The 10,583-nt window shown below is 37.1% G+C and overlaps 1 protein-coding gene across 2 annotated transcripts; it reads right to left on the reverse strand.

The window, feature by feature from the left end:
• Positions 1 to 1,271: 1,271 nt before the first annotated feature.
• On the reverse strand, positions 1,272 to 7,856 carry LOC104235134 (uncharacterized). 2 transcript variants are annotated; one of them, XM_009788820.2, is made up of 2 exons: positions 7,773 to 7,856; positions 1,272 to 4,872 (listed from the first exon to the last, which is right to left on the reverse strand). In XM_009788820.2, exon 2 carries the CDS (start codon positions 4,748 to 4,750, stop codon positions 1,556 to 1,558), a length of 3,195 nt encoding a protein of 1,064 aa, XP_009787122.1. In that variant the 5' UTR covers positions 4,751 to 4,872; positions 7,773 to 7,856; the 3' UTR covers positions 1,272 to 1,555. The 2 variants fall into 2 exon arrangements, with proteins under 2 accessions (XP_009787122.1, XP_009787130.1); XM_009788828.2 differs by lacking the exon at positions 7,773 to 7,856 and adding an exon at positions 6,242 to 6,313.
• Positions 7,857 to 10,583: the final 2,727 nt, after the last annotated feature.

Genomic DNA, 10,583 nt, shown 5'->3' on the forward strand with positions numbered 1-10,583 from the left:
AAACTTGTCATGTATACTAGCTCCCAATAGACAACAACAACAACAACAACAACAACAACAACAACAACAACAACCCAGTATAATCCCACAAGTGGGGTATGAGGAGGGTAATATGTACGCAGACCTTACCTCTATCCCGAAGGGTAGAGATGCTGTTTCCAGGAGACCCTCGGCTCAAAAAAGCAATAGGAGATGATATATTAGTACCATAAAAATGCGTAATAAAAATAACAACAATATATAAGAGATATGAAATATGAAATACAGAATACGAAATACGAAATAGACGGCTGGTATACCCAATAGAGCGATCATAATTAATATAATAAACTCGAGTTTTCCTTTTGTTTTTCTTCTTTTTGAAAATCGAGAAGTTTGTTTGAACAATAAATGTAGTGCATCAAAACACTAACTTACAATATTGAAGCACAATTTTAACTAAAAAAAGGAATAGTGTGGTATCCATGTAATAACAGAAACCATCACCACAAAGATTGTGTACCTCCTTGAGCTATCGACAAAAATGTAAGTTCCAAGGCAGGGTAAGTTGCTAAAAATCTAGTCATATTCAAACTGAACATCAATCTTCAAATACTTCCTCATTAGCCTTACAATACAGGATGTGAATTTGGCTAATCTATGGCATTCTTCATGTGTTTTGGTTTCTGAAACAACCCCATGAAAAGAACCCTGCAACACATACTGAATTGCTGCCTCTCTTAGTTTTTTGACTCAATTGAGGAAAGAAAACAAGCAGAAGTTGTCTCAATATCAACAACCTCATCGTCGTCATCAAACATAACTCCCCTATAGCCTCAGTCTTCTCAGTTTTGATAATTTTGCTATTATATGATGAACTTGGACCACATAATTGTGAAATTGCTCAAATTCTCGGCACTGTCACCAACATCGACAATAACTTAAATGGGAAAAAGAGATATTAAGAGAGGCATTAGCAGAGAGAAGAGAGTGCATAGTAATATATCATTTATGTACCACCAACGGTTATTGTGAAATGGATAGTATCCCTCTACTCTTAACCAGAGATCTCGGACTCTGGTTCGAGCCCATATCCCGGAAAAAAGTATCTTTTTATAGCTAACTCATGTACCTATACTAAAAATGTAGTATACCTTGGCTTGGAAACAATAAAGAAAACATGATTACTTTTCACTGTTTCACATCTAATATTAGCAATGTAATACTGAACTGCGAAGTAAGAAACCAGAGGAGCTAAATTCAGGACTTAAACATAACATTCAACTGGTAACAAGGCAATGAGCAACCATTACTCATAATTTAGCTGTTCACAAAAGCTGCATATCAGTTCAAACAAAGACTATTAAACTAAGTTCAAAGGCATAGCCTGGGGAGCGTTTCAGCAAATGTATCCAGAGATATAAACTAACTCCTGTGCAAAACCCTTCACATTTGGGGCTAGAATATAAACTAAGAAAAGATAAGATAATAGGCATGACCATCCTGTACAAATATCTTCACATTTTGTGATAGGGTAAATAAAGAGAAGCTAAATGCTGCTTCGCGTCGCCTTTATTCAGTCTGTACAAAGTAAATAAACAGGCATTGCTGCTGGATCAAGCTCCCAGAAACCTCGCACGATGCCACCTCTCTCTTTTGTCAGGCGAAAAGCAGGAATTTGATGAGAGAACCTGAGTTGCTCGGCTAGAGATATTTTCACTGTTCCATTTTCCTCTTCTTTCACTTGAGGCTTGTAGACAGACTTGAAACCGTTTACCCGTATTAAGAACTTTACGGATATGTACTTATCAGTAACATCCACAACTTCAACAATTTCATACTCACAATCTTCCAGTTTGCCGCATTTCAGCTGAGCACTCCAGTTTTTATAAACTGCCCAAACTTCACCTGCTCTGGGGAAGATCTTGTAGACACCCTTCTTCTCCATAGGTTGTGCTCCTACTTGATGCGAAAAAGCATTGGTTTCCCGATATTTGTGCAGCTTTCTATTTTGAAACTTTAACATTCCACAACCAATTGGCATTGTTTTATCACGCCACTGTATTATGCCTTTCGGTGGCAGACAGGCATAAAGCCATGCCACATGCAACATAAAATTGGGGATAGGATCTATCTTCTGTATCTGGCCAAAGTACCTCGGCATGGCATCTTCATCACTGTAAATTGCCCAAAATTGACCAACTTGAAACTTCTCCACTGATCTCTCAGCATCAAAGTTGTAGAATTCGGGTTCAGGAACCTCATTAGCTACTGATACAACACAGTTTTCTGCAGAATTTACCGAACTCATGCGATTGTACGTCATACGGTTAGCTGTCTCTCTTTGGTCTAAGGATAAATTATTTCTTAAGTTAATTCTGGATCGTCTATCAGCAGGATGTGCATTTCCATCAGATTTCCCCCTCAGATCAACAGAAGATGTATCTCCTTTGGATTTTAGCTTCACTTCCACCCCATCTGCAGAAGATAAAAGGCCGTGAGGCTTAGCATCCCATCGTTCCATCCTGTCTACAGTTGATGTATCTTTATCAAACTTTGCCATCGGTTCTGAATTCATTGTAGAAACCGGATAGTCTTCAAACCCTGTGTTTGATTTTGGCAAAGAAGGTGCCTCTCGTCTCACCCTCTTTGCTGGAGATCTAGGACAAGAGACATCATTGTATGCATTCCCATGCTCGACATCAAGATCTGCAGACACAGAAATGCCTAGTTGGTCAATGGGTAAAGAAGCAGGGTCTAGTTCGAAGGATCCTTCAGGAACATTATTCCTCTCCATGCCTGTCATCTTAAACGAAGGAACTCTATGAGAGAATCTAAATATCTCCTTGGCAGGAATTAGAAATGGGCCCCTTTCCCCTAATTTTTTTGCAGCTCGATCAAAAAGACAAGTGAAGCCTTTTACTTTACCCAAGTATGCAACATGAACACCAATATCATCAGCATAGTCTGACAACACCTCAACAAACTCGTAACTGTACTTTTTCTTGCTCTCAATATGAGAATACCATTTCATAGCCCAATCTTTAAAGATTGCCCAAGTTTCTCCTTGCCGTGGAAATATCTTCATCGTATTGGAACAGCTACTTTCATTTTTTGCACATGCCAAATGTGAGAACATAGGATGATCTTCAGCGAATTCTGAGTTTCCCAGTTTGAACCTACCGCAAGAAGCTGGAAAGCCCTCAGATAGCCATTTGGTTTCATTTTTATCCAGCGGATCGGGCTCTAACCAAGTAATGTGCAACTTAAATGCAGGAGAGAAAATCTTCCTGATGACTGCATAGAATCTCGGCATGGCATCCAGAGTATCATAAACAGCCCATACTTGTCCAACCTTAAAGCAAGATTCCTCCCTATCCTTTTCAAAATCACTAAAATCTGGGTCTGGATATTCAAACGTTTCTGGCTCAGTCATATTAGAAGGCCCTAGATCTGAGGGAAGATCAAAGGTTTGTCCACAGCCTTTTTCAGGTACACCCGCTTTTGCATTTGCATTCTCAGCTTCCTGCCCTGTGTTCGGCAAGTACTCTTCAGAGGAAAAACTTTCCTTTAATTTCTTATTTTCCCCATTGGGAGTTGCTGCCTCAGACAAATTTTGAGCCGAAGGGTCTTCTTCTTCTTCTTCACCACTTAGATTCGTACGGTAAGTGACGCGCTGTCTAGACCGAGTAGATCTTCGCCGGTTCTGCTCACTGAGACATTGAGAGGTCTGCCTAGGCGGATGATCACACTCTTCACTATTTATATCGTCTTCAGAATCTATGCTCGTTGATGAATCACAATTTTCACTAGATTCTGCTGATATATTCTTTCTCTTTGTGTTTTTCCTTTTATATTCCCTTGATAAGCCCTCGTTCATTTTTCCATATGCATTTTCTGAGTTTCCGTTGCCATTAGACTCCTGACCAACCTCTGAGGGAAGCTCTGACTGTATAAATTCATCAGCAGCCTTATTCTGACAACTTCTCTTGGTTGCAGAGCTCATACTAGTGTATTGGGAGCTATCTTTAACATGATCTTGGTTTGTTGTACCATTCTTCTTGGAAGCAGGCTGACTCCTATTGGTTCCGGGTGTTGCATCTGAAGCATTTACTTCATGACCTGTGTAGGACTTTTTACAGTTTTGACACCACAAAAGCTTATTCAACATGGTCTTATAATACTTATACTTAACAGAACAGAATGGACATACAGTCCAAAAAGTTGGTTGGCTTCTAGGCACTCCTGATTGAGTGCCATTCTGATTCATGAATTCCGATTTGACTCTGAACTTGTTTTGTACCCAAGGATGTGACCTGATATCTGGCTGGCCGCAGCTTGTTTGCTGCATTGGTACTTGAGATCTTCCTGAAGGAATGCGCCTACTGTTATACAACATTCGTTTTTCTCGATCCAAAAGCACCATTTGAGCTTCACCAATCAGCGTAAAGGCATCAGCTGCACCAGGGAACTTGTTCTTATCAGGATGTAGCAAGAGAGCTAACCTGCGGTATTGCTTCCTGATAATAGAATCATCAGCTGTTGGCTCCACTTTAAGAATATTGTACCAGTTTTTCTCATTTCCAAAAGTTTTATTCTCCGCAGAGCAATGTACGTCACAAACCAAAACCATCTGCTCAATGTTCTCCAGATTAGGAAAGAGCTCCTGGGCTTTAGATACAAACTTTTTAGCTCCAATGAAATCTCTATTTTCCATCTTCTTTTCGGCAATCCCTCTAGCCCTGATCGCCTCTTCTTTGTTGCAGTCCATCACTGGTCTAGAATTTGATAGTAATGCTCCTCTATTACCTTATGCTTCAGAAGGTAGAATTCAATAGAAGCATATGTTTAAGAAACTATAATATCCAGGTCAGCTATTCAAGTTCGTGTAACCTGAAAAAGTATAGGTCAAATCTCAGCTTAATTGAGAAAGAAAAAATTAAAAGGATTAATTGTTCAGAAATGCTTGTCATGCAGCTCGACATTTCCTATTTTTACAATTTTAATGAGAAAAGGCAATGGTAACACTGTAAGCAGTTTAAATCGAAAAAGATGCAGATTTGACAGAGGAAAGAAAGAATTGAAAAGGTGTTGCCAAGCATGGGGCGGGTTAGATATCATAATCAACTGTATAATTTCATCTAATGACTATACAATTCAACCCCAAAGTGATCATCTAAATACTCTGCCAATTTAAACAGTACCACAATCCATACTGGCTTTCAGTAGGGAAATAATGTTAACATCCTTTATCACTTTCTTTCTACCCACTTTACAAAAGATTAATTCTGAATCAATTCAATGCTTTGCTCTATGAATAATCCTCTTTTAGCCCGTAAAATTCAAAGTCAAGTTAAAGAACATACCCCAATATAGCAATAGAACCTAGCTTCCAAAGATGTGCTTTCTCAATCAGATTATCCAGCAAACTAATTATGATTGGAATATAAAGAAAAGATAGATAATCTACCATACTAATCGCCAAAAGTTTTTCTCCTGCTCAACATAAAGAGCAATCCATTTCTTGTTATCTACCAGAGAGGAAACGTAAACGAGGTGACTCAGCTCTAAAATGGTTGGGTTGGCCAAGAATATGCTTTAAATTACTACACACTCAAATCTATTCTGAAAGCTTCATTCTATTCATTTATCTTTTCACACATATTACCATGTTAATGATTTTCACAACCAAAATATTGCTGCACTAAAGCAGACATTCATTCTCTTTCCATGCTTTCCACAATACCAATTGCTTAGATTTCTCTATTAACCTGAATTCTATCAAGAGTTCCCTTCACTACTACAAAGCCTATGCTTATGATTCAATGAACTGCTAATTTGAACAGTTGCAATGTCTGAAATAGATTCTCTATATATCCAATTTGTGATAGCGAACTTTTCAATCTTTGATACTCAACTTAAACAGTTAACAAACCTAAAATTGCTCTTCACTGTAAAAAGAGAATACATCAAACCTAAAATTGCTTTCCAGTGTAAAAAGAGTATGCATCAAGCTCATTTGAACTATATAAATACACACACGCAAGTATCTGTGTGCGTACACATGCATCCATGTGTATGCATCCATGTGTATGCACGTATGCATCATTATCATAACATTAGATGCAGGATGTTTATCAAGTATTAACCAGCTTTTATTTTGCCAGAAGTATTTCATCAAGCACATCTACATATTATCTTGTAATTATATTTGGATATAGTATCATTTTACCGGCTATACAGGGAAAGAGGGAGTTGAAACCTGAGCCAAAGGGAAGTTTATGATTGAAGTCTTGCTATAAAATTCGAGAAGCAATTTACTTCTATACTCCCAGTCCCAAAACGAACGTCCAAGTTTCTGCTTAGTTTTTTCCATATTATGTGCTAACAACCGACTTCTACCACATACTACTATTATACTAAACCAAAAGTTACTTGAGCCCCACCTTTACCTCGCTTTAAAGAACATTTTTTCTTTACTACTTTTCAAAAAAATAAAATAAGTAGAAGCAACTCGCGCACCACAAATGTACCTCCTTTAATGTTAAATGACCCACATCTTGAATTTCAAATTCAATTCAGAAGGAAGTTACACCAACAACAACTAAAATCTAAAATTATAAACTAGTTGGGGTCCATTATATGAATACTCTTGCATCCATTGTGCTCTATTTACGTCCATTTCATCTTCCTACTCAACAAATTTCCTTTTAAGACAAATTATGTGTTCTCTGCCCATGACTTTGGTTCATCGGCAAAGATAGTACAGTGCGAGATGCCTTCTACGTACAGTTAACTAGTTGAAAAGTTGGTATTTCACCAAGCTTGATATTATAGTGGAGAAGAGTAAAAGGCAAGCCAAAAGACTTCTCAGTCATCAAAAAGAAAAAAAATTATGGGTTCTCAAGAAGGTATTCTTTTATCTAAGTTTCTTCCCCGTGCATTAGCTATCTCCACTCCCACCCAGTGGCAGAGCTGGAAGGTTACGTACGAATTTGGCCAAACCCAATAGCTTCAGTCCAAACCCTTATTTATATTAAGAAATCTTACTGAATACATACGAAAATTAAAATCAGAACCTAGTTACTAACACCTAATGTCGCTTTCCAAGAATTTAGAGCCCATAAAGTTCAAATCCTAGAAGTTTAAACTATAGGTTCTCTAAATCTGTAAGTTCTACTATAACAACATACAAATCTCCAACCAAACTGAAAAGACTCCTATAATGGACTGAAAATAAACTAAATCAACAACTAAAATGACAGCACGGACACTTTTACTTGCATGTACGTCATACCCAGTAATCCAGCATTACTGTGAAAGAATCTCACTGTTCATAAACAAGATCACAACTTTCAAAGAAAATAATTAAACATTAATCTTTCTACCCCACGGCAAACAAACAAAGTGGGTGTTTCAGAAACTACAAGCATTAGACAAAGATGCCATTTTTAGTGCTTCCCATTAAACATGCAACGCTATAATTAACATTTTCACGCAGTGTACTTAAACCAAATACAAGAAAAATTCTAAAACAGAGTAAGTAAAAATAAGTCATCCTCACCTAAAATACAACTAAAATAAAACTTTTAACTTTAAAAAAAACTATATTTTCAACCAGAAAACAAACTTTTATGCAAAAATACAAACTCCAAACTGTCGGATCAAAAAGAAAAAACCCCACAAAGAAAAAAAAAAAATCACTTTTACATGTAAACAAACAGAAATGGCTTTTTAATTTGTTTTTTTGTTTGTTTTATAAAAAGAAGCATAGAGTGTATGAAGAACCTTACATTGTGTTTAATGTGAAGTTGATGCATTGTTTGACGAAAGAAGAGAATGCTAAATAGAGAAGTGGGAGAGGGACTGAAAATTTGTATATGGAAGATGAACAATGAACAGTACGGGAAGAGTATCAAAAGGTCCTTAGAGTTGGCTCAATTATGGCATGTTTCTATTGGTCTTTTAGTTATTTTGCCTAACTTCAGGGGCTAAGAAAGGTTTAGTCTTTTCCAACTATGCCCATGACAGAGAAATTAATTTGAGTTTTTTGTCAAGTGTTCCTGCCAATGGCATTGAAATATATAATTTCTCGTGAATATTGTACAACATTTTAAATTACTTTTATTATACACTATGAAACGTTTTGTGTAATTTAATTATACTTTTGATCCTCAGTCATTAATAAATTTTGATTTTAATCCTTGAAATATTTCATTATATATGAAAGATGTTATATTTGTATTTTTTTAGAATAATATTATTTTTAAATACAAAATAACAATACAATTTTAACATAACACATGGATAATAGAGTTATTTAAAAGTTAATAAATTGTATAATTTGTGAAATTTCACCAACAAAGGGATTAAAATTGTGCATTTCAAATAATTAAAGGTGGAATGTAAGTGCATTTTTTTAATTATTTTATCTTTTTGATATTAATTAATATGAAATATATTATACGTTCTCCGTGAGTGTATTTTTTCTTTATGTACATAAGTTGCACGTGCATAAAGATTAGTATTTATAAATAATGATGATAATACTGGGGTTGGAAAAACTAAAAATCGTGTGTGGAGTCCAAAATTTCAGTTGAATTACTTTTTCATATTGAATTGTATTCACGTCCTTCAAACACAACTGTCACGACCCAAACTGAAGGGCCATGACTAGCACCCGACCACACTTGCCGAGCACCAACGCACATTTCATCTAACCTTCATTATTATCTTTTAGGGCTGACGAGATCAATATAAATGGTAGACCTAGATCATGGTCAACCAGCAATAAAATATGACGGCATGAATATACATAGCAGGGGATGACCAGACAATCAAGAAACTACATATAAGGTATGAGCTACCACGCTACTATGAAAGACTATACAACAAAAACTAGCCGACAAGGCATACCAAACTATACATGAGCCGACACCTGTCTATGAGCCTCTAAAAGAACATAAGTGTTGCAACATAGCCGGAACAGGGCCCCGACATACCCATAATGTCTATAACAAAAATTGCATACCAAGACCAAGGCAAGTCCGGAGAAGGGATCTCGCCAATCACCGCTGAACTGGACAGTCTACTGTGGTGGGGGAGCTGCACCTGCCTGTCTATCAGGACCTGCAGCACGACATGCAGCGTCCACAAATAAAAGGACGTCAGTACGAATAAAGTACTGAGTATGTAAGGCAAGGAACCATAAATACGATCAGTAATGTAAGCAAGGATAGAGAATATACAACCTGTAACATCTTAGTACCTCTGAGGGCTACTTACATGAAATGCATGATACATATGTATAAATACATAAACCTTTAAAGCATTCGCCTCTGTGGGCATCATCATCATCATATCGTACCCGGCCATAATAGGCTCGGTAGAATCGTACCCGGCCACGTGGAGCTCGGTAAAACCCAACTGATCAGTGGTTGCACAATAGGTGCCGTACCCGGCCAACTATAGCGTGGCTCGGTAGAGTAAAATAGATACATATATATAATGCATGCTCGACTCATGGAATCACATTCTAAACCTTTCGGAGTGACGTAAGGTCGGTATCCTCTGTACACGTTATTAGGACTAACTCTTCACTATGAACCTTATAAGAATCAGGAAGTACCAACAACATTGATAACATAAGACTAAGAGAAGCAACATTAACATCAATCGTTCCATAAGAGGGAAAACAATGTAAGTACTGCTAGCTTCTAAGAGTAGAGTATCTTGGAAGATCGTTCATTACATTATGTGCAATCGGAGTCGTGCAAAAGAAGGAAAGGGATAGCCTCACATACCTTGTATATACTTCCCCAATCTCAAGCTATGCAATTGTCAAAACTCCTTAGTCTACAATAAGAGAAACGATACTATCGTTATCATTTAAGCGTCATAACTATTATGTATCGACCACAACCTATTTTACGATGAAACGGACAACACCTCCCCTATATATATGACCTCACACCAATTCAAAACAATCACCAAACAGCCCAAACATCATCAATAATAAACATATTGAGCCTCCCAAAATAGTCCACACACAGCCTAATCACTCCATACATACGACGACCACCGTAGTCGTGTCAAACAACCTGGAAATGTTACGAATAACTATCAGCCCATAAACCTACATATATATGGTGTTTCTCCACACCCTTCCTCCTCCAAAACTCCACAAGATAGTAGTAAAATACGCAGCCCAACAACAACGCAAAACAGTCCACAAAACAATAACACTACTACCAAACCTTTCGATATATATCTCACAAGTTCTAGCTTCAATGGCTTAGCCGCAACTTGGATAATCTTAAATACATATAGAGTAAGAGGTTCCTTACCTTTATACAGAAAGAAAAACTCCAATTTGACCTTAAATTTCCAAGAAATATCCCTCCAATGCTGCCACAACAACAAAAAAATGAAACTAGCGATCAATTAGTGTTTTTCGGCACTAGAATCACTTTAGAAGGCTTGAAATCACCTAGGATTGATATTAAGAACATTAGGGAGTATTTACAGAACATATACCCTTTAAAACAACCTCCCACACGAGCTGGAACGACACAAAAATGAGCAACAACAAGAAGAACAAGAGA

Source organism: Nicotiana sylvestris, chromosome 1 (assembly GCF_000393655.2).
Source record: "Nicotiana sylvestris chromosome 1, ASM39365v2, whole genome shotgun sequence".
In the NCBI taxonomy this organism is placed as follows: Eukaryota; Viridiplantae; Streptophyta; class Magnoliopsida; order Solanales; family Solanaceae; genus Nicotiana; species Nicotiana sylvestris.

Excerpts from the sequence above, each read along its gene's own strand:
- LOC104235134 (XM_009788820.2), bottom strand. The coding sequence starts at position 4,750 with ATGGACTGCAACAAAGAAGAGGCGATCAGGGCTAGAGGGATTGCCGAA.